This window comes from Ursus arctos, unplaced genomic scaffold, assembly GCF_023065955.2.
Source record: "Ursus arctos isolate Adak ecotype North America unplaced genomic scaffold, UrsArc2.0 scaffold_2, whole genome shotgun sequence".
NCBI lineage: Eukaryota > Metazoa > Chordata > Mammalia > Carnivora > Ursidae > Ursus > Ursus arctos.
The window spans coordinates 56,728,680-56,753,506 of record NW_026622874.1 but is presented as its reverse complement, the minus strand read 5'-3'; the positions used below and the strand labels follow the sequence as shown (position 1 = coordinate 56,753,506).

The 24,827-nt window shown below is 46.7% G+C and overlaps 1 protein-coding gene across 1 annotated transcript in view; it reads right to left on the bottom strand.

Moving 5' to 3' along the window:
* Positions 1-4,134: 4,134 nt before the first annotated feature.
* Positions 4,135-24,827, bottom strand: part of FAM78B (family with sequence similarity 78 member B) — an 84,453-nt gene continuing 63,760 nt past the window's right edge. Inside the window, exons 2-3 of the mRNA XM_026517271.3 lie at positions 16,377-17,305; positions 4,135-7,165 (exon numbers count right to left, since the gene is read on the bottom strand). Of these exons, the coding sequence (XP_026373056.1) occupies positions 16,783-17,305 (523 nt within the window). The 3' untranslated portion in view covers positions 4,135-7,165; positions 16,377-16,782. The remainder of the gene's footprint in view (positions 7,166-16,376; positions 17,306-24,827) is intronic.

Below are 24,827 nucleotides of genomic sequence, written 5' to 3'. Positions count from 1 at the left end.
TGGCTTTGTTCCACTTCCCTTGGCATCTCAATGGCGAGGAACCACAGAAGCAGGGAAGGGACACTTCTGTACACCCTCCAAGCTGGGAGGATGGCTGAAGAGGCTACTTACCATCTTCCCTTGTTGTTCTAAAGTCTCTCACCCTGATCGTGGGGAGAGGAGAGCAGGCAACCTCTGGCAGCTGAACCGCTATGAGAATCCATAAATTGGATTGCTTAACCAACAAATATTTCCTTCTCATAGTTCTGGAGGCTGGAAGTCCAAGATTAGGATGGCCACATGGTGTGGTTCTAGTGAGGGAGTTCTTCCAGGTTTCCTCACATGCGGGAGAGAGAAGGAAAAAGAGCGGGAGTGAGAGCAAGAGAGCACATGCAAGTGAGTGAGCTGGGGTCTTTTCATCCCTTTATAAGGGCACCATGCCCATCATGGGGGTCCTTCCAGTGACCTCATCCAAACCTGATCACCTCTCTAAGACTAAAATACCCCCCAAGCCTATTTACCTCCCAGGCTCCAGATACCATCACTTTGGGTGATATGCATTCAACATATGCATTTTAGGGGACATGCTCAGTGCATGGCACACTCCTGCCTATAGTTTTTATCTTCTAAGCTTTCCCAGAAGCTGACCTCAGTCTTACTTACTAGCTTAGACTGATGGGCTCAGGACCAGCTGTCTTTCAGGCCAGCGTGACTCTTGCTCTCTGCTCCATCGTGGGCACTCTCCAATGGCTGAGATAACAAAGGGAAGCCAGAGGCCTGGGATGGGACAACAAACCCAACTGGTTGTTCATCGCCACACCCACACCCCTGGGATCTGTCCCACGAATGTCTTTTTCTCCACACAGAGTGCTCAGAAGCTCCTGGCAAGGACCAGGTCCCTGTGCTTCTTCACACATTTCATGTAGTTGTGCCTGCTTTCATAGAATACCTACAAGTGGGCTTGCTCTGAGTCCAACTGGAATCAGATAATTAGTTTACAGACAGAAAATATATACTGTTTTAATTTCTCCAACTTGAGTAAGGATTGCTTGGGGAGTTGTGTGCAGCATGCTGTAAAAATAACTCCTTTTAATTATATTTATTTACTTAATGAATCACACCGATAGTAGGTAAGTGGAGTGTTGAGGCAGCCTATGGAGTTGCCCAAAAGCGTCATTTGTCCCATACCTTCTGATTTATCATGTAATTTCATATCCAGTCTTATCTTCTGTTTGCAGGGAACTTCTTGAGGTTTTGAACACCTAGTAAGAGGCAATGCTGGGTCTCGGTTTTGAATCTTTGGGCATCGTTTTTCTTTGAGAACAGTGTCTTGTGCTCTTTCCACATGCATCGGGAACATCATGCAAGGGAGTCAGGAGAGTGTCCTTGGAATCTTCACCCTGGCGCTTAGTAGCCACGTGGCCCTTGGGGGCCACTTCACCTTTCTCAGCAGCAGTCAGTGAAGGCCCCATGAGTTGCCCAAGATAGGAGACAATCAACCTGAGACTGCCTTGGAACGTGTGAAGTGTAGATCTCAAGCCTTCCCTGGCCCAGGACACCTCCTGACGCATAGGTTAAGTGGGAGAGGCCATACTTACTATTGTTGTTATTAGTAATGCAATTGGTGGCTGCTGCTTGGCATATGGCCCAGATAGAAAGCACCTGGAAGCTGATCTTCCTGAACTCTTGATCCCCCTTCTCTGTTCTTTTCCCCTCCCATTGAACCTCTCACCACATAACATACAGTTTCCTTATTCATTATGTCTGTTGCCTGTCTCTCCCTCCACTAGAATGGCAGTTCCAGGAGGGATGGGTTTTTGTCTGTGTGATCCCCAGGACTGCTCAGCATCTAGAATAGTATCTGGTACATGCTGGTCACTTAAGTATTTGTTGAAATAATAAGTCTCTTGCTCTGCAGATCACTTCAGTGCTCTCCTTACTTATGCAGATAGTGGCTTCAGGGAGCGGGCAAGGCAGAGGTGGGTCTGCTTGCCTGGCAAACCTGGGCCTTTCTGTAAGACAGGGAATGAGAGCCAATTCCCCTTCCCCAGGTTTGAAGTTGGGACACCGTGGGGATCTCCAAGGGATCCATACCTGGGCTTAGAGCAGGGAGAGCGCTAAGGCCACAGGGCTTTAGGCTGTTGAACTGGGTGTAACACAGAGGCTTAGAAAGTTGTGAGGAAGGTGGTTGCAGCACAACATGGGCTGGATTTTAGGAGGGCCTCCGGTCCTGGCAACCATGGCATCGTTTTTCTTTGAGAACAGTGACTGAGCAAAGTATGGCGTCCAAAGCTGTACCAGGGTGGTAACTTGTGTCCTGGGCATCCCGGCAGCCGTGGGCTGCCATCTGCCCTCAGCTAGTGGGGTGGGAAGGGAAGGCAGGAGTGGAGTAACATGATCGTGTTCTTTCGGTTTGGTGTTTCGGCTCTCTTTGGGATGGTTTCAGGACACAGGGTTCCTGAGAAATTGGGGGTGGGTGGGCTGAGGAGCCTCAAGAAGCCATTACTGAACTCTCTGGAGCAGGGGCTAAGAAAGTTCAAGTAATTAATTTGAAAAATAAAAGAAATGTGACCATATTTGTACCATAAGTTGATTAGGCAGGTTGTACCATTTCTTCACATAGGTAACAATAAATACATCATTTTTGTTTGAATATTCTGTCTTTGTTCCCCCAAATTTCTTCTTTAAGTGTGTATGTGTGTATATTTTAAATCAAATACATCGTTGTTTCCTTTTCTAAACTGTTATAGAGTTTAACATAGAATTTTATAGTTTCTTTTAGTGAGAAAAAAATACCACTAATTTTCAAGTTTGCCTCAGCTCTCACTATGTTTCCAACCCTCATTCATACATTCGAGCTTTATAAATGTATACACACGCACACACACACACACACGCACACACACGGTGTGTTCAGCCATTGCATTGTTTATTTCTTAAATGAATTAGGAAAAAGTGCTAATTGCCCTTTCACACAGGATGTACTTCAGATTATGCTTTTTACTGGAGAAGATGCAGGAATCCCTTTTCTAAAATGTGCCTATAAGGCTGCTTCCCATAGAATTACGCATGTCCTGCTTGGCTCACTTGGTGGGGAGGGCGTGTCCCAATTATAAATATGTATGTTTAAAAATGTACCCCCCTCATCCCGTGAGATGCATGATAGACAATTTTTTTCCCCTAGTAGTGGAAACTACTATTTACCATTCTTTGAGTATCTGGGTCTCCTTCTTGCTTTTCCTCTTTTGAATGGTGTGTGTGTGTGTGTGTGTGTGTGTGTGTGTGTGTGTGTATGGGTATGTGAGAGAGAGAGAGAGAGAACGAATATGAATTTTTGACTGCTAGCCCTCTTACAACTGCTGACCCCTCAGAAGGGACCCCTCAGAAGGGTCCCATCTCTTGTAGCAAATAGCCGTGATAGCTCTGAAGAAAAGGTCCGGTGGAAAGAACAGCTGTTAGACCGATGGCACCAAGCACTTGTCAGCCAGGTGCTGGCTTCCGGCAGAAAAGCAGGGTGAGGAGGCGGTGGGAGAAGTGGGGGTGGGGGGCCTGTGGCCGGCCAGGGCTGGAGAGCTGTGCTGCTCAGTCCCTTCCCACCCGCGGAGTGCTCAGAATCCACATGCATGTCCAGATCTCCATCCCAGCTACACTTCCCGCTGTCACGGAGATAAGGTCTGACCATTAAAAAACGCAACTCAAGGGAGAGAAGGCAGCAACATCCCAGAAGCCTTAACTACCTTTGGGAGCTCACACTCTTCACGTTACCTTGTTTTAGTAGGATCCTAGGTGGCAAGGGTTGAGCTAAAGGGAAATCATTTAACAAAGGCAAAGCAGAAACTGGCCAAAGGGTGCTCTAGAGAGGAGTAGTGGTGGGGAGGGGATAAAGGGCCAGGTTTGCCCTCTGCATTTCTAGAATGTTCTCCTTTCCCCAGTTTCACAGCACTAAGTTGGCCTTAGCCCACCAGTTGTCCTGTGGGCAGGACCCTTGCATCTGCTCTCCATGCATCCCAGAGCTTCTTATTCTGAGGCCTCCCCCAGGCTTTAAAAACAAAACGAAAACACCAGCCACTGCATCTTAAAGACCAAATTAAAGAGAAAAGATACTTTGTTGTTGTTGAATACATACTGTATTTAACTTTTTTTAATCCCAGAGAAGTGAAATGCAACATCTGTTTGAGTTTATGTAACATCCAAAGACTGACGACTCAGAATTTCCTAATTAAAGTCATTTTTTAAGGCACTCTGCAGAACCAGCTTTCGTCTCTTCCTCGGGGGGCTTTTTCTCCGAACTGCAGCAGAATACCTGGTTTCTCTTTCTTCCAAGCGATACACACATGCTCATGCTTTTCACCTGCTCTTTGTCCAGACAACACCGAAAAACAGCACAATTCCAAAGGGGAAACAGTGAAGGAAGGAAATACATTTGTTGGAGGGGGCAGAGTGGGGGCACAGAGAGGACACTTTTGAGGAAATTAACTGATGGGGTGGTAGCAGAAAAGAGAAGGAGCAGAAGAGAAACGGAACAGGATGGGGTGGGCCAGGTGGCCGGCGGCCAGTAAAATATAGGCTACATTTCCCAGTGAGGTTTAAATTAATTTAGCTGTTCCTTCTTCTTCTTTTTTTCATTTGTAAAGTTCAGGCCAATATAAGGGAGGTATGTCAACATTCTGGAAAGTGTACGTAGGTAAGTGTGCTTGCTTGTGCTCATGTACTTATGCAGGGTTGATCTTAGAGATAGGTATGGTTTGGGGAGGGGGGCTCTAAAAAGCTCCCCTGATAAAAAATAATCCCCCTTACTGGCCCAGTGCTGTGCCTGAGATACCCACCCTTAGAGCCACTCCTTCGGATTAAGGCATTATCTGTAGCCCCAATTAAAACATAAAGGTCACCTGGGAGGGGTAACACTCAACTCTTTAGCACCCACTGACTGAACTGTCTGTCACCTATCAGAGAGTAGGACCCTGAGAGATGGGACATAGGGCAGGGACATTCTGGCTAATGGGGAAAGAAGGCTTGGTGCTATGGAGCGCAGGAGGGGACAGGCTAGGGAAGAGGGTGTGTGTGAGCTAGTAATCGCCCCAGGAGATGATTCAGATGAGGGAAATCAAGTACTAAAAAAGCCTCTTCCCACATCCCAGGTTTCCTTAGGCTGTGTGTGTGTGTGTGTGTGTGTGTGTGTGTGTGTGTGTAACAGTGTATATATTACAACATTCCTGTGTATGTATATAGCATGGGCCCATTATGAACATGGTACATTTCTGCGCATCTTGATGGTTTATATGCAGCAGACGCACATCACACACACACACATTCACACACACGTTTACTCACACTCAGCAATGGAGATCTTGTAAGTGTGAAGGGGGAGACGGCTCTTCTCAGCCATTTGGGATTTGGATGCTGCGCAGTTGTTCGGGGAACTGGCTTGGGGTAATGAGACTCCTTCCTCTGTTACCAGTTGACCCTCATTCAGTTCAGGTGGTTCTGCAGAAATAGCCAAGGCTTGGGTTATCAAGACTCAGCACGGGCCTTCCCATCAGAATTGGGATTTGGAGACATCAGTGTCACCGAAGTGCCCTTTATACCTTTGGAGTTGGGGAGTCTGGGGCAGGTGGAGAGAGAATCTGGCGGGGAGTGGGTTTCTATTCCTAGAAAAGCTGGACACCGTTTGAGAGCCCCTGGGCCGGGTGCAGGCACAGCCTCGGGGTGCAAATGGTGGGACCTGCCACATCTCCAGGGATCTACTCAGGTTGGTTGACCTGTTGGGTAAGCTTGAGTGAGGAGGAGGGACTGGAGAGATGGGAAGAGACTTCTCATTCTCTGGTGGCCGCTCCCATTCTTGGCGAGGCAGAAAGCTCCAGAAGTAGAGGATAAAGGATGTGGATGGGGGGAGGGACGAAGGGAAAAAACACTAGAAGTGCTTCTCAACCCTAGCCTCACATTCGGGTCATCTTTAAAAACACACGTGCCCAGGCTCTAGCCCCAGATTCTGCTGTAATGAGCTGGGTGGGGAGGGGGACTGGGTATGGATGGTTTTTAAGCTCTTCTGGCATCTTTAATGTGCATGTGGCCTTCGGAAGGCGGCACCAGAGCAGAAGAAGTCTAGATCCGAGGTGGCCAGGCTGCAGCTGACTGGCCATCCCCCACCTGAGCACACAGAGCAGGGGAGAGGGGACTGCTGTGAAAGGGAGGGGAGGGTGGAATGCTGGGAGCTTCTATTTGGGTAGTAGAACCTCTCTGCTGATTTGTGTGCCTTTATCGCCTCACTAGAGCTGGTGGTTTCTAACCCCACTTCTGGTTGAAAATCTGGTTGGGGTGGAAGTGTTTGGGCACAGAGAGAGAATGTCCCCCCTCTTTTCTGTGGCTTCAGAGAGGAGTAACTCACTGTGCTCTATGGGGCAAAGAAGACAGATTCTGGGGCTGGACGCCTCAAAGATGGGAGTGGGTTTTCTGCTGTATAATAAATACATATTTCATATATGAATCAACCAGTAAGCAAGCCAATCAATAAACCAATAAATAAAACAATGCACACCTCTTAGGGTGGCTCTCCCCTCACGCCATCAATCCTGCTGACATGCACTTTGCCCTTGGTCACCTGAAGACAACCAGCCTGGTCATGCTGGGGAAGCAGGACTGCTTTGGCCCTGGCTCCAAGGGTCAGAGAAATCTCGAGAGAGTATCAACACTGGCCACCCATGTGGAGAAGGGAGGAAAAGGGGAGATAGGCATTCCCGCTGTTTCCCACCCAAAAGCGTAGGGAGGGAAGGCAAGAGTTTGGGAACCAAGGCTGGGCCATGTGAGGTGTCTGAAGTCCAGGCTGACCAGCTCTTCCGTCCTGGGCAGCTTCACTTTAGAGGGTTGGGGATGGACTTGAGATCTGGATAGACCCCATCTTTCCACACAAAAAGATACAGCAGGCACAGCTCCCACTTCAACACAGCCCACCGAGGGCCAAGCAGCCTGCCCAGCCAGTCCATGGGGAGTGCTGCATGACCCGTGGTGGGGTAGGAGGGGGTACAGGTCAAGGAATGGAGAGGAGACAGGTGGAATGGCACTCGTTTTAATGGGAAATCAGCTGTCCAGGTCCTCAGCTTCTAGAGCCACCAGCCATGGCTCATTTCCTCCTCTTTAGTCTCTGCTGTGTGGTTCTGCTTGCTGGACGTGCCTTGTCCTACTAGGTGACCTGTATGTGGACATGAAAACATGTAAGTAAAATGGGCATTAAGACAGTGACCAAAGAATGTCATTCCTTAAAAGCAGATGTTTATAATCTGGGCTTTATCAATAGATTTCAAGGGGACAAGGACCCTGCAATTTTATGCAAAGTTATTGGGACTTATTTACATATGCATTTCTCTGTAAAGATGGTCTGTAGCTTTTATGTGGGTCTTAAAAAATGATTAAAAACTTAAATAATATTAAGGGAATCCAGATTGTCCATAGGTGTAACCCACCAGCAAGGCACAAAGGGATCTAAAGAAATGGGTGGGCATTCCAGAGCCCCTCATCCCCCACCCCATCCCAAGGCCTTGTTTCTCAGCATATGAAGGCACAAGGAGATTTGCAAGAACTGCTGATTCACCAGAACCCTGTGGCTTACCCCATATTCCTGTGCCTGGGCTCACACTCCAACTGCACTAAAATATCTTGAGTGTAGGTCTATGCTACTCAACTTGCAGTTGTCAGTCAGTTTGTCTCTTTAAGACAACTTGCTGCCACTCTTTTTGTGTGTGGGTGGGTATTTGTATATATCACTTTATGTAATAGTTGTGGTCCTAAAGAAGGAGGTGAACTGAATCTTTCAAATAAAAAGAGTATTTTTGAATGTGTGGAGGGAGGAGTTGCCCTGAGGTAAATCCAAACACCAGACATCTCCTCTTTCTTCCCTGATCATTTTTTCTGCTTTGTGTCTTTGGACTTTTGATATACTGGCTTTGCTTACAGGGACACACGGCTCTAATGGCAGAGCAAGTTTTTCTGAGAACAAAGGAATACGGTTGCATTTTCAGAATGTCTGCATGGTTTCGATTTCAGGAAGAAAACAAATCCCCAATTCTTATAGAGGTTGTCAGATAAACTTGTTTCAGTTGTTTGAAGTTTGCAAACAACCACATTATATGTACAAATGGGGACTTAATAGCCTAGGTTCCTCCATACACCCTGTTCTCTAGCCTGGCTGTTGTGCTCAATGCCTGGTCCCTGTCCTGCGGTGAGTGGGTGGTTAGAGGTGCTGCTGGTGCTGGGCTTTGCCAGCCCTTGATACCTTGCATGGCACAGAATGACTGATGTGGGGGATGATGGCGGAAGTTGGCACATGACCTGGGCACTTGTGTGCGGAAGCTTTAAGGCAACCTCAGAGGCTGTCTGCTGCTCATGGACCATAGTGGACAGAACCCTGTGTGCAAGAGTCACATCATTGTGACGACTGCTTTATACAACCACTATGTTCCTTATTATAACATTCATACTATGTTAACTGTATTCAACTTACTATACAGTACATGTGCCTTTGGGTTAGTGTAACTTTTGTACAGGAAATATTTTAACTGCGTGGTTGAGTTTTGTCTCTCAGTTTCCCCAAGGAAACTCTGCCAGTGTATTCCCACAAGCTTAAAAACTTTGAAGGGGTGACTGTAGCACTGAGAACAGGGCTTTCTTCCCCTTTCACAGATGAAAACGTGAAGATGCCTTGCGTGAGACCTGCAATTTAAAGTCCATTCAAAAGGGCCAGTCTCCTGGTCCCAGCCACCACCCTGAGCATTTGAAAGAGGGAGCTGACTTGGGAAGTGCCTACTTCTTTCCTGAGGAGGAAAGGACAAGATCGTTTTGAATCCAGCTGAGTTTAGAGCTGCTTATTCTCTTGCAACAAAGGCCCTATTTCCTTTCTGATGAATGTGCCCAAAGAAGGCATTTTCCTTTGTTTGATTTTGTGAGTGACTGTTGGGAGCAGGTGTTTTTCTTTTTTTTTCTGTTTTCAGAAGACCCATGAAATTCTTCAGGTGAGACAGCAGGTGAGTCTTCGTCCCTGACGCGTGTATGTGTGTGTGTGTGTGTGCACGAGTGTGTGTATGCACACGAAGAGCTAGGTGGTGCGGCGCCTCAGTCCCTGTTCATCTGATATGCATATGCAGAGCCCTTCTTTCTTTCCTAATTAATTAGAAGTAATAGCTTTCTATAGTTTCTGGTACGTGAGGGAGTGAAGTGGGAAATAATTTAATTGGCTGTCTTGCTTTCAAAGCCCAGTTTAATGAAATAGTTCTCAGCCTGAAGTGCATGTATTATCTTTCCTGTTATTTTTCCAATTAACATTTCATTGGATCATGTCTGTGTGGAATATTCTAATTGGTTTGAAGGGTGGGGGTGAGAGGACAAGAGCAGATGGAGAGATAACCAGCTGTTTCTCCTGTCACCAGAGCCCGTGCATGTAGGGATGAGGCTGTAGGCTTTCCCTAGTGCCTTTCCTTGGAAGAGATCAAACAACGCGACAGAATGCCGCTTGTCACCTCACCCGTCCTCACCAAGTCCTCGGGCCAGAAAGGCGTCTCCCCCTCACAGGCAGACTAAGGGAGCGCTTACGAAACTTCGGGGGTTACTTGTGATGTGTGGCGCCAAAGGGGAGAATGAGTGGTGCCCAGAGCTTCCTGTGAGCACTGTCTCCCTCTGGGCAGAGACTCTGTTTAGTCTGGCGCATAATAGATGCTCTGTATAAATACTTGCTGGAAGAGTTAGTATCCCGAAGGATCTCACGGTAGCCACCCCCGCCCTTCCTTCCTGTGGAGAAAGCGCATAGAGGGTGGCACAGAGCAGGGCTGGGAGCAGGGTGAGGGAAGCCAGGCGTCCAGGGCAGACACCAAAGGGCGTTCACGCTCAGCAAGTGCAGAGTCGGTCTTTGCACAAACCTGCGCCAAGGGCCTTCTGAAATTTGTACACCCTGGGCGCCTTGGTTGGTTCATCCTCATCCTGAGCCTGGCCTGAGGCAAAGTATTCTGTCCTCCTTCCTGACTCCTCCCTGTTCCCAGAGACATGGGGCCTCAGCCAGCCTGAGACCAGCCCCACACGCAGCCTTCTTGCCGTTTGAATGCTTTGCATGCATCATCAGAGGCCCTCATGGTCCCCAGGGATGTGTGAGGGCAGCTGGGCCACTGCTCTGGGTCTCGGCCTTTGCCCCTCAGTGCTGTAATGCTAGTCTCTTCTCCCTTCTCTTGGCATTTCTGACCCACACTCACTGGCTTTAAGGACTGAGCCACATGTTTTGGATTAGCTAAGGACCACTGGGAGCCTGGAGGCAGGGGAGAGGCTCCTGTGTGTGGTCATGTGGCCTGCGGGTCAGAGGCCTGGCTTCATATTTATCCTGGTGAGAAGAGCGGGTGGGTTCTCTTCTGGAACACTCCCCAGCTGGGCAAGATTACCTCTCTCCTCAGAGGGCCTGAGGTGCTGGGCGCAGCTGGGGGAGAGGCGCAGCGGTATGTGGGGCCAGGGGTCTTTGGGAAGCAGGTCTGAAGCAAGCTGTGTGGCTGGTCCAGGTGGGACCATGTGGAATGGGGCCGCAGCGGGCAGCATGGGCAGAGAGAGGGGCCTTGACCAAATATGCCTGCTGTGTGGTGGGACAGCCTGGAGGGTGGAACATTTGGAGAAGTATATCCTTCCTTTGTGTGCACTCTCAGAGCCAAATCTGTAGTGTGACCTCCAAACTGTGGAGTCCTAGCCAAGATCTCGGGTGTCAGAAACTGTGTAGAAACGGGACAGTGGGAGATCCACCCCTAACACTATATATATAATTATTTCCCTCTCTGTATCAGTGGAAACCCACAAAAAGGTGTGTGTTTGTGTGTGTGTGTGTGTGTGTGTGTGTGTGTAAAATTATTATTATCATCATTTTCTGCCTCTGTATCTCTTGCCTGAGCTCAAGACAGGAAAGGTGGGAAAGGTGCCCCTGCCCCTGGCTGGCTTCTCTGGGCGGCTTAAACCAGGCAAAGTGTGCTGGAATTTCAAGTCTGGCCCAGATCTGATGTTCAGCCTCCTTTCCTGTCCAGAGTTGTAGCTGCAAGTTCTGCCCAGAGCTGCTTTCTACAGGGCTATGTAGTGGTCTCCTTTCTTTTCCTGACTGCCAGGGTCCAGGCCTCTCCAGCAAGCTGTTTGGGGGCAGGGAGAGCTCAAAGCCCACCACCCTCCACTGAAGCCAGGCTTAATTGGCGGGGAGAGTGGGTTTCCCTGAAATGATTTTGGACTGCCCAGCAGATGGAACTTGAGATTGTGCAACTAGCACTGGGCCCTGTGATTCTACTGATGTAACAATATCTTACAACAGGCAGCACGTTAGACATTTTGGGAGTGTTTCCAGACATCATCCCACTGTGTCTTCCTGACTGTGATGTTGGCTGGGTTGTATTAGTGGCTCAGTTAACAGAAGAGGAAATGGAAGACCAGGTGAATTAAATGATTTGCGCAAGGTCTGTTCACCAGCTGGATCTCAAGTCACTCTGAGGTCCTGGGCTCTGGCCTCCTACTTCAGAGCACCCAAATGGGCCTCCCTTCCGATGAGGAATAGGAGACAGATCACCTGAAGGCACAGAGCCGGGGATAGCTGAACCCAGACTCTTCTGGAGAGCTGATTCTGTCTTGTCAAACTGCATCCAGGGATCAATCAAAAGGATCAGTCTGCATTCCTGCAAAGACACCCTCTCCTAGTTAGTCAGCCCTGCCCAAGGAACAGCAGTGGCTGGACACACAGAAAAATGCTTGCATTGAATGAGGGAGAGAATGTTTTGTGAGAATGGAGTGCAGGTATGCAGCCAGAAAACTGAAGCTCAAATCCTCCATATACCACATTAGAGTGACCTTGGACAGGTCACTTGACCTTTCTCCTCAAATCCTTCATCTGTAAAATGGGAACATAGGGCAGCTCTTATAGGATCGTTGAGAACAAAATGACAGAATCTCTGTGTCTTTGCTGTGTAAGGTGTAACATACTAATCAAAGGGGAGTTGTTGTTAATAATAAGAATAGAAAGATTAGGCCAATACTGAGATTTCCTGTCTGCAACAGAGCTCTTTTTACTCTGTGGAAAGGACAGGAAAAACCCTTTGTAAACTGTAAAGCACAGTACGTCTGGAAGGAATCCTTAGTGGGACTGAGGTTAGCTGTAGGATCCATTGTAGGAGGGAGCATGGCCACCGCCCTAACTCCCCAGATGCATTCCGGCAAAAGTGTTTGAGGATGGCCAAATAACCTTGACTGTCTCTGGCCACCGAGCTGGCAAATCTCCTGCAGGCCTTCTAAAGGCAGATGTCCTACCAGGGAAACTGGAACCAGATGTACTCAAGATCTCAAAAGAAATTAATGGCAATAAGACTCTGGGGTAAAAATATCTGTGTGCACTGAGCTTGCTCACTCAGCGCCCTTCCTATCTGAGGATCATTTAGGCTTAATTATAGAGTTCAGGCGTTCATTGGGTTTTTGATTAATTTTCTTTTCAGCTTGAGGAGTGTGTGAGTGTAGTGAGTCCCTGTGTGTGTGTGTGTGTGTGTGTGTGTGTGTGTGTGTGTGTGTGTTTACATCTTTCTCTGCAACTCAGTTGGGAGCTGGCTCTGGTGATGTCTAATTGTGCCCTCAGTTCTAACAAGAACGTTCGATGTGCCAACCAGAGCTCGGAAAGCCATTGTGTGCATTGCCTCCGCCCCAGGGGCCTCTCCTGCCACGGCGAGGGATGGCGGCTGGCAGGGCCTTTGCTCAGCTGGGTCCTCAGCTGTGGGGTGCACGCTCTCCTCCTCCTTTTGTGCTTATGGGGCGTTGAAGGGGCTCTGAGACCAGGGGGAGCAGACTTCCTCCTCTACTAATGACCAGGGCTGTGTTAAGAGCTGCCAAGTAACAGCAGCTCCCCAACCCTGCAGCCCCCGACAGGCATTTTTGGGGCCAATCTCCCTGGAGATTACAAGGTTCTCTGCCTAAGAAAACAGTGTTCGTCCTCTTATTTTTAATACGTCCATCCAGTAGTTGGTATGGACTATGTGGTTGTGGAGGTGAGAGTGTTTTGCTTTCTCCCTTGCTTCCTTCTCTTTGGTGCCCTCCGGGCAGGGAACACCTGGGGAGGCCCCCACAGTACAGTGTCCTAGCATGGGATTTGGAGCCAAATGGCCCAGTTTGAATCCTAGTTCCCGACATTTCCTGGTTGTGCGCCCATGGATAAGTCACTTAACCCCTTTGGATCTCAATTTATTTTCTCTAAAATGGGGACAGTAATATCAACAACAACATTACACTCCCCGCAAGACTGTCTGGGGAAGAGGCATGCGAAGAGGCATGTAGAAGCCATTGGTAAAATACTCTATAAATCACAGTTCTCTTATTTTACTGCTCAGAATTGCTGCTTAGAATGCGATTTTGCCCTTATCATTCCTAGCACTAGGAGATGGGGGGGTTGTAAACAGGCCCATGGAATGGGAGGTGGAGAGAGAACTAGCCTCCAACCTTCCCATGGGCCGTGGACCAAAGCACTGACCTGGGAATAGAAAATCCATGCTGCAAAGGGCCCAGATTAAGAGTTCAATCTCAAAACAGCTGTCATGGATAAGAGGGAATCTGGAATATTCATTTTTTGACATAATGGTAATGAAGATTTCACCCTATTTTTTAAAGGAAGAACTCAATTGTCTCTAGTGCTGGGAGGGTGATTGGTTCAGGGTTGGACACAGGAGAGGACTGTGGGTCTCAGGTCAGTGCGCCCATGCTGTGCTATGAGATTTGGGAGACCCAAGCTCTTCTCTTGGTTCTGGTGCTAATTAGGTCTGTGACCCTGAATAGATGGGCTGATTTAACTGGACCTCCATTTCCTTGAGACTGTGGAAGAAAAGACCTCAAAGGTGACTACATTTAAGATCTATTACCTGACAAAATGCTCTTTCCCACATGGAATTAAAAGCTTTTGTGCCACCAGAAACCATTGCATTATGTGTGTGTCCAGAATTCAAGTATAGTCTTAAGACCACCCAACTAAAACCTGATCAAGGCATGGAATGAGCCTCTCTAAACTGATGGCCTCTGGCATCAGACCCCAGGGACTCTCAGGGGAAGAAAAGCCTGGTGGGAGGATGAGGTGACCGCAATAGAGGTTTCCAGGTGAATTCTCTCTTGCTGGAGAGCCTTTCATTTGGCAATATCCTGTCTAAGCTGAAAGGTAACGATCTAAGCATCACAGAAAGAAAAGGGATTGTTTCCTTGCAAAACCACTTTAACTTTAAAATAATCGGCTGAAGGGCAGTGGAGCATTCTTCCAGGCTCATTCCAGAACGGAGAGACCCAACTTCACAGCTCGCAATAGTATCACCAACAATAATCATAATGTGTATTTGCCCAAGGGCTTTTACCTTTTATATGCACTTTCCCCTCTATTTTTCTCATTTTGTTATTACATAATTTTCCAGAAAACTGGCCAGGTCATTTCTTTTCAAACTCTGAAAAGTGCGAATTTTCAGCAGGAACAAGTCTAGCTATGTATGCTGCCCCTTGGTTTCTACAGATATGCCCTTGAGAAAGTTATGCTGTACGTAAATGTAATTGTGGGAGTCATATCTTGTTTTAATGGATGGGCAAGGGGAATTTAAAAACAGAAATCTTGTACAGGATTTTGTAATGATGTAGCGATCATTTCTCATTAATCAGTTTGTTGCAATTTTGGATTTTTAAATATCAGGTTTTCTTAAGCTAGGGCCACGTGGGTTAGATTCCAGGATTGGTGTCCTAGCATCCCATAAGGGTGGCATCTAATTCAATCAGAAGGAGAGTTTGTTGTGTCGGACGTCAGAGTGGAAAATAGGCAGCTTTATTTTAGCCATGGAGCTCTTTGGAGCCCCCATAAAAAAACAAGGAAGCATGGGAAGGACAGTGGAATCCAAATGTAACAGCTGAATTATTTTTAAATGGAATGTCTCCAGGTCTTCTGTGAGTCACTGATGTGTCATTAATGTGCTGTTATAAATAGCTCAGCTTGCCATCAATAACTAATCTATAAGAGAGTAGCTGGTGGTTGGGGTGTGAGGTTAACGCTACATGATTTCAAATGGATCTGTTAACCCTCTCTTGTAAATAAGCACCATCCCCTAGGACTAGAACCTGAAAGAAATTAGACTTAACTGCATTTTTAATAAAAGTAATAAAAAAAGTCCCCCTGGTTTTCCTTCTCCATTCTCAGACTCTGGTAGAAGACATCATTGGAGCCAACCATAGGACTGTAATTACTCTGAACTTCAGCTCTTTCACCTCTGAAATTAGGCTGCCAGTGTCCATCCATAAAATCTACAATGACATTGTGACAGTTTTATAATTATTTTGCTTGGGGGATTTTGAATGAAGAAACCGTGTGTGTGTGTGTGTGTGTGTGTGTATCACAATTCGCATGATTGAGAATAAATTAAAGACTCTTTTCTGGGTGTTGTAAGCTGGAAGACTGGGAAAAATCCTTATTGTAAAGACTGGAGACTCTTTGAAAGTTGGATGTTGGCCTGACTAAAGGAAATGTCTCTTATCCTTGATGGTTAGATCTCAGCCGTATAGTCTTGCATAATGTGAGCAGCTCAGATTTTCATTGAAGAGCTCTGAAGTTAAGCATTATGAGGCACTTCCTCACAAGTGTTCATGCAGTTAAAGTTGAGCTTCTGTGAAATTGAGCTAAAATAAACATATCTAAAGTGTATGTGCCGGGCTACAAGGACATATGTAGGGACTGCTGGCACATGTGTTGGTCATGCTATCAGCATCCTGGTGTGTATGCTTGCATGTGTGCATGTATATACATATGTGCATTCTGTATGTTCACATCATTCAGAAGCTAAAAAGACCTCAAAAGAATGAAAATAGTATTCTTATTTGTTAAAATGTTCTCGAAATCCTACATGGATTCCATGGTTTATAAATAGTTATCTTTTTCTAAATTTAGGGCTGGTAATGGGAACAGGATAAGCAGCTGTAAACAAAATCATAATTAAGGTTTCACCAAAAAACATGGTGAAGTCCCCAAATATCATAGCTTCTGCAGGATACAGGAACTGTCTATCCAAATACCGTGATAAAGGATACTCAGCACAGTCAGATTTTGGAAAGAGGTGGGTAGATGGAACCATTGAGGGCACCGTCTGTCTGTTCACATCAGAACCCTGGACAGTTCCCAGGAGACTCCCCTTCAGAATGGAGCAAATGTCAATATATCTCTAGTTCTCTAAGTGTACCTTTCATTCCACTGAGTATGTTGAAGATCTGATTGTCTACTAATAAATTCATAAGTATTAATTTGTAGTAACAACTTATTCCTCCTTCTCCCCATTCTTTTCACCGCCCGACTTTCATTCCACCTCCTTCCCCGAGCACCCTCCAGTCAGACAGTGGGACTGTCTTACAAACACCTGGTGTGGATGTTTTCACTTCCACTTCTAATTGGTTGGGAAGCAGCATTTGCCACAGGCACTGTTTAATTTTGTTTCCATCCCCTGCATCTCACAGGAAAGAAATGGTCAGTAGTTCGGATAAAAGAATCATCCTGGTCAGCTCCAAAATATGGCTACTTGCATGGTAATCACAGCAAGTCTGTCAAATCAGTGATTTCTTTATTCCTAAAAGGAAGGGACTTTTCCTAAGGATTATGGTTCTACCGCCCAAGAAGCAGCCCTACTCTTCATAAGTGGCTGCAAAGGCTGGCAAACCAAGAGGTCTGCTTTGGCTCAGAAACTCAGTTTGGCTCCTGCCACCCCTGGCAACCTCACTGCGTGTCATAGCGTCATGTGCTCCACACACAGTCAGGCCAGTCTGCTTCTACTTAGGAGGGATCACAACCAGAGGTGGTCCTCGTTTGGGCCTCCACATGAGGACCTGGGCATCGTTGGCATTAGGTTTCACTAGTGCATTGGGGGGGATGGGTTCCATCCGGCTCAGGATCCGGGGCTGCTCCTGCTGAGTCCTGCCCACCAGCCGGGCCCGTTGCCCCAAGAGCTGAAGAGGGTCCACCTCAATGTCCACCCTCATCCTCCACTTGATGGTCTGTAGAATGATCTTCTCCTTCGTGGTGGTATTCATGGCCACCAGCCAGGTAGTGAAACTTTGGTCCCTCTTGATCCTTGTGAGCAGTGGCACATTGCTGTCACTCACTGGCACTGCCCACGTCACACTTGGGTAGAAGTTGTCATTCATGCTGACGGAGAACCTGGAGATCTTGTTGGTGGGACCAACCAGGGTCACAGTTTCTGTGGTGTTCCCATACCAAGGGTAGCTCACCCCATCTGAGTCACTGATGGCTTTTACTCTCCCTTCCCTCAAGTCAGGTAGTTCCCAGCTTGACCTGGCAAAGCAGAAGAGATGCACAAGAAAAGAAGAGGCTGAATGAATTTTTCAAAAGCTGGAGAGGTGCCCACCACTTACTAACACAGTCAATTTGGGCAAAATGGGAAGTTCAGAGGGGAATTCAGGTCAGAAAGTTCTATGCTGTGCTGCTTCAGGATTAAATAGGGACAAATCAAAACAACACAAAGATTTAAAAGGAATACAAAAACAAGTTAAATAAAATCTTAGCTGGTCCAGCTGGAAACAGGAAGCTCAGAGAGGCATTTGTGAACCCCACAGAGGAATCAGCTAGTTGGGATGGTGGAACTGTAATTAGCTGGTTAGAGGCATTCCATTGCAAGAACCATTTTCTTGGGAAGTATGAGTGTAAGGTTTGTTTGTTGGGAAGAGGTGGTGACAGTTTGATGTACTTGGAAGGAAGTCCCAGGAAGGTACCAGGAAGGAGGGCAAAAGGAGGCACAGTTAAGGGTTACATCAATTTCCCAGAAAAATCACAGTAGTAGAATTTCTACTCAACAAAGAAGGTTGCTTAAATTCCAGTCATTGGCCAATCTAGCACTTGGCAAACAGACATAGAAACTGATAACACAAGGAGATCGTGGTCACCTTGGAAACCACTTCAATGCAAATGTTGTGCCGTAGGCTGGCATACATAGTCTCTACTGTGCTGTTCTCCCACTGACTTCAGGTCCAGCCTGGAAGTCCAATTGCTTAGTTTAGCAAAATTGCCATTCTGGACACTTTGCTACTCCTTCTGGCTGCCCCTGACCTTAGCCCATGTCACTCTCCTCTGCTCACCACCACCACCACCACCACCACCACCACCACCATCATCATCATCATCATCATAACTGATACTTATTGAACACTTGCTCTATTCCAACCACTGTGCAAAGTACTTTAACTATGTTATCTCAGTTAACATTCAAAATGTTCCACAAGATAAATGAATTTCTATTTCTATTTTATACACGAGAGGATGGAAGTTTAAAGATGTTAAGGTCCACACCAAGGGTTCTACAGATTGTAAGAGGTGGAGTTGGGAGTTATCTGCCTCTAGAGTCTGCTTTTGACCACTATACCTTACCACCTCCTGGTTCTGGAGAAAGCCAGAGTGGAGGGGACTCAGGTTGTCCAGTGTGCTTACAGCTCCCAGAGCGGCTATGGGGGAGTTGGATTGAATCCAAAGAGAAGCAGAAGTCTGGTCAGCAGAGTCCAACTATGCATTCTCCATATATCCACTGCTGGGACTGGGAATGATTCTCAGTGATATTGCAGAAGAATTTAATAATTTAAAAAAATGAGATGCTCCACTCATCAGCCAAGACGTGTAGCCTTGTTTGATATAAAGTTCTTCCTTTTATTAAGTGACGGAAGATCCTACAGGGCTTTATACGAATGGCTTAAGAGAGAGTTGCTTTGTCAACTGATGCAGAAATGTCTCAGCATCCTTTACCATCACACGGGGACATGGAGACACTAACTGCTGCCCCTGGCTGGCCCCCACAGCACCCCCTGTGCTAGTCATCCCCAGTCTGAAGAGAAGGGCAGGCAGGGCTGCCTGGGGAGGAGGTGAGCCCACAGCTGCAACAACCATTTCTCTTGTCTCCATGCCCCCGGTAGCTGCTGAGAGTACCTGCAGTGTATCATGATTGGCAGAAATGAAGAAGAGGAAATGACCTCAAGTAGAAAGTCAGAGAGAGCCCATTTTGCTGCACATGCTTATTGTAGCTGTGCCAATGAGTAGCTCCCTGATAATGCCACAGCCATTTCTTACTGTACAAAGGGGCGTAAATGTTGTTTGAGCGGGATAGAATCATATATGCATCAGAAGTCAGATGAGACCCAGTCTGCTTGTTGGGTTTATGAAGTGGACACACTGGAGTCAGCTACTGGCCCCCAGCCAAAGTGTGGAGACAATTATTAAGTCACCAGGCATTTACTTTCTGTGTTGCCTCAACTCTGTTCTCCATTTAGGTTACAGTGACTAGGCCTGCTTTGGGTTCCTTTGGTTCCTTTGTGGGACGGGAAGACAAGCATTCTTGGCAGTATAAAATTGTACTTGTTCTCCTGTCTTAGACACAGTGCCAGCTGTGGCATATTGGTTGGCGAATTTTTTATTCTGGTTGATTCTTGGGTTTTGATTCTGTTATAACACTGTCCTTTTCAGGACTGGCTATCTTACTGGTTGATTAAGATACTTTGTCTAAAGAGTCTTCACAGTTCATATTTTTGCCCCCACCTTCCTGTCAAGAGCTATATAAGCAGACTTAAGCCCAGGGTTCTAGAACTCAGTCATGTGAGAAATTGACAAAGCTTAGTTTGGTGCCAGATTTTCTGCAAACAGAGATAATACAATAAAGTTGGACTCTTGTGCCTGTCTTGGGAGAGAAGGAAGATACCCTTTTCTTGGAGGATTCTGTGGAATAGAGAAAACAAGCTTCTTAATCATCACATCAAAACAAAGGCACCTGGCTGAGTGTAGCCAATGGGCGTGGTGACCTTGGGAGGCTATGTACTCAGTCTATCCACATTGCTGTGACTTCTGACACTGCTCTGTTGGAAATCCTTTGGGTCCATGCTCCCATGGATATATCCAGCTCTTTACAGGTCTCAAGTTACACTATAATTATTTGTTTATGTGTCTGTTTTCCCCATTAGATTATGATTTCCTTGAGGCTTGGGATTGTGACTTATTTTCAAGTCATTAGTATCTTGCACATTGTTGGCATATAGTAGATCTTAATACATTTTTGTCGAAGGAATAAATATTTTATTTGAATCACTTTCATGCCTCTCTACCTGGAGCTTGGTAGAGCTTGTATACAACAAAGTGCTTTATCACAGTTTTACCCTTTATATATTCCCTCACCTTTAAAAAAAAGACTAACATCTACTACCTATGTATTCTATTATTAGAATAGCACCATGCTTAACACTGAAAGTTATTTATCCTTGAGGGGGAGGCAGACAAGCCACACACAAATAAAAATGAATGAACTGGTGGATATAAATGTATTTAGTGACTGTTCATGTCATTATATACCTACATACAAAAGTGAATGACACAGACTTGGAGTGATACAGGATGTTGGAGACACGGACGTCCATGTAGGCTATAGAGGGAGAGCTTTGCAGAGGAAATGGGATGTGACCTGTGGGAACAGAGAAAGGCACATCCTGGTAGGAGGTTCTACCATGGGCAAACATGTGGCCTTAAGCATGAACATGGAGTGTCCAGGAAACAGAGAGACCACCTGGGAAGAGTAGAGACAAGCCTGGGTGGGCAGGGCAGAGTCAGTCTGTGAAGTAGCCTTTAATAATAGGCTTAGGCACTGGGGCTTCATTCCAGGGCTGGTGGGACTTTTGAGCAGGAGATGATGTACCAGGAAGAAGGGTGATGTAAGAAGGAGAATTAGAGGGCCAATGGGAGGGAACCTGGATGTTCAGGAGCTTTTGCCACATTGTAGGTGATCTTTAATGAGGCTCCCATCTAGGCTGGAAGGAACAGAGGGGAGGGGCTACATGTGAGAGATACTACAAAAGTAGATAATTTTATGGCTTGGTAACTGATTGCCTATTAGAGACAAAAAGAAGGGATAAGGTAAAACACTCAGAAGAGCCACGCACAGTTGACTGGTATGTGTAAAAAATCATTCTCAGAAGTATCAAGGTGTGGTCTCACAGCCTCTGACATTCCACACCCATCCCTGGACCCACCTGGAGTGGTATTTCCAGGTGCAAAGCCCTGACTCTTCCATGGAGGAGTGAAGATGGAGTCATGTTTGTCTTTGCATCTTTGCCCAGAACACAGTGGCTGGCACATGAAGCACACGCCTGATCTCTTCCTCACCATCCTTTGCTGATTCTGCTTCATCTAGCACCTTTTACATTTGGAAGGTGCCAGGTCTCAGTCTTTGGTCCTCTTCTCCTTTCTATTTACTCACATTCCCTTGGCGAATCCAGTCTCATGGCTGTTAAATACCATCTATATCCTGACAACTTCCAAATTTCTATCTCCAATCTGGATTGTTCCCCTGAGCTCCAGATCCACATATTCTACTGCCCGCTTGCCAACAACTTTGGAGTCACTCTTGACCATGCTCTCACATTCTACGTACTATTGGCAAATCCTGTTGATGCCATCAAAATCTATCTAGACTTGAACTCCTGCCCAACCATCGCCTCCATTGCCACTACCCTAAGCCACTCAAGAAAAGCTCAAGTTCTTAAAAGGACCTGTGTGGCCCTACATGATCTGGCTCTCCATTTCTTCTTCTTCTCCTTTTTTTTTAAAGATTTTATTTATTTATTTGATGGAGAGAGACAGCCAGTGAGAGAGGGAACACAAGCAGGGGGAGTGGGAGAGGAAGAAATAGGCTCCCAGCAGAGCAGGAAGCCTAATGCGGGGCTTGATCCCAGGACCCTGGGATCACACCCTGAGCTGAAGGCAGATGCTTAATGACTGAGCCACCCAGGCGCCCCTCTCCATTTCTTCTTGACCATCATCAACTTTTCTTTTCTTCTTGCCCATTCTACCTCTGTGCTGCTCACTGAGCACGCCCAGCAAACTCCCACCTCATGGCCTTTGCACATACTCTTCTTCATTTTATCTGCAGCATTCTTCCCTCAGGATCTTCAAGGCTTGCTCCCTTGACTCCATTATTCCTGGCTCAAGTATCATGGTCTCAGTGCAACCTTTCCTGTCAACCATATTTAAAATTGCAACTTCCTGCCCTGGCACTCCCCATCCCCTGATTCTGCTTTATTTTTCTCCACTGTCTAATATGCTATATTACTTATTTTGCTTATGGTCTCTCTCCCCTCACCCCACTCCTTAGAGGTAACCCCAATAAGGCAGGGATTTCCTGTTTTATTCACTGCTGTATCTCCAGTACCTAGAACAGCGCCTGGCACATAGAAGGAGTTCAAAATTATTTGTTGAATAGGTAAGAATTGAAATGATCTTAAGTGAAAGATAGGAAGAGACTGAGTTTCAACTGGGAGGTGCTGCTTTTGTGGAATTGCATCATCGGGTCGAGAGCTTAGGAGAAAGTCAGGGCTAGAGATGTAAATTTGACAACTGTCTGCATGGAGAGGATCTGCTGCTGGTGATGGTGAGATCACTGAGGATGAAAGAGACACCTTTCCGAGACAAGATGGCCAGGAGACAAAGAGGAACATAAGAAGCAGAAGAGCCAGCAAACAGGGACAACTCACTTCCAAAGTCAAGAGAATTTCAGGAGGCCATCGTTGCCAAAAGCCACATGAACTGAAGAGAGTGGGATTAAGAAAAAGCCCATGAGATTTATTAATGATCAAGACAGCAGTGAAGATATGCTGGTGGAGGCCATCCTGCAAGGGGTTATGGAGGGAATGAACAAACACAAGAAAAAACTGGGAGTTCAGATAATTCCTTCAGGAAGTTGGGCAACAAAGAGGAGGAGCGAGTGAGGCGGGGAGTTGGCCGGGCAGAGCGGGCTGAGAACAGGATTTCTGGAGCCAGGCTGCCTTGGCATATAAACCGAGTGCTACCCCCTACTGGCTGTGTCAGTTAGGCAAGTCACTTGCCCTTGCTGTACCAGTTCCCCACCTACAAAATAGGACTCAGTAATAGGATTTACTTGATGTACTTGGTGTGAGCATTAAAGGAGGTAATGAATGCAAAGTATGTAGCCCTGTGTGTGGTACAAGTAAGTGAGATCTGACTTTAGGTATTAGTAAGGAAGAGCAATGGGGGCAGGATTGGGAAAGAAGGAAACTAACAGCTACTGATCCTCCCATGGGCAAGCACCTGACCGTGACCATAGGAGGCAGGGATGCTGATATGCTGGTCACACACAAGGAAAAGCAGCTCAGAACGAACTGTGCAAAGTCCTATGGATGGAAGGGCAGCACCAGGATCTGAAGTCAGGTCTCTCTGACCCCAAACCCTGCTTTCTCTCCTTCACCACACTTATGGGAAAGCTCCTTAATCTTCACCTTAACCTTAAATGAGTTCTTCACCTCATTTTTTCTCTACGAAGTCTTTGCTGTGGGGAGTGACAAGAGCACTGACACTGTGCTCAGGGGTTTGGGTGTCAGCCCCAAGGTGACAGCTGGCTGGCCCCAGACAAGCTGCTCTGGTCAGCCTCAGTCTCCTCGTGTGTAAGATGGGAAGGAAAATAACTCCAGCCTCCTGACATTTCAGAGCTGTTACAAGGATCATCTGGAGTGATGGTTTATGTGAGCAGATACTTTGTAAACTATAACACGCTAGTATCTCTTTCCCCTCCTTCTCCTACAACCCTCTCCTGCTGGTGATAAACACAGTGTTTTCATTTTAGACCGTCAGTCATTGACCCAAAGCTTACAGCTAATGGACTCACCAATGGAACTAATAATGAAAACATTGATTATTACAACCTTTATGCTTTCTGCATCCCATTTTAGGAGAAAAAGGCACATCTCATTTAAACAAGCTCATGTGAAGCATTTCATTCAAATAAGTGGTCCCTGGATTGAGGTCCAGGTTCCACCCAGGCCCAGCCAGTTCTCCCAGTGCCCACAAGAGCAGAGCAACCTCTCTGAAGGAGTCCTGCTTTGCTCCCCCTGAAGCCTTGTGGCCACCAAGGGAATGGGGGGCCAGCAGCAGCATTCTTGAGGGCAGGAAGAGGCCAGGTGTTTAGGGCCATTGCTGACACTGATGTCCCCTGATGGATGGGTGGTTTCAAATCTCTTTCAAGCTCCCAAGGAGGCTTTGGGATCCAAGATGACACTGCCCCTCAGCCTGGGTGAGAGGAGCCTCTGTTTGACCCTATGCTTTAAGGGACCCACTCTGGTATCTTCTGGCTGTGGCATTTGACATTGAGCAAGGAGCCTGTGGGGCTAAGAGGACATGCCCACCTGAAGCCTGTGCCCCTCCTTCTAGACCACAGTCTGGGTATCTGGGATCTCAGTATCCCCAGCCCATACGGTCCCCAGAGTGCCTCCAGGGTCGATGCAGATGTTTTCCTTGGTCTGTCTTCCTAAGGGCAGTCTGCTCCACCTGTGTCGCTTGGCTGTTTGTTGAGGGTGCACATGGAGTTTGGACATGTTTGTTAAGTATCCTCACGCATATGCGTCATGGTCCATATCTCTCAGTATGGTAACAAGCCAGGGTGGGAAGAGGAGTGGGGCCAGCTGGGGGTCAGCTGTTCCTGCGCGGCTACACTCTAGCACAGAATTTTGAGGAGTCCAAGAATTCTAAATCTAAACCTTGCTTTCTAGGTTGTTACAAAGATGTATCTGTCAGGGTAGGAGGATAGAACTGATGTGATTTAGCACTTAGTCTGACTTACACCCTTAGCTTTCCATTAGTTGACTTAGAATTAAAATTAATATTTAGAAATATTTAGAAATTAATGAAAATTAATGTGTAGGCCTTCATCTCTCCTTGGACACTACAAATGTTGGGGACAGGTGGAAATCTGGAGCCCTGTAGCTTTGGAACCCTGGACAGCTCCAAATCAGAATTTTCTTTTGGTTTGTGTGCTTTTATT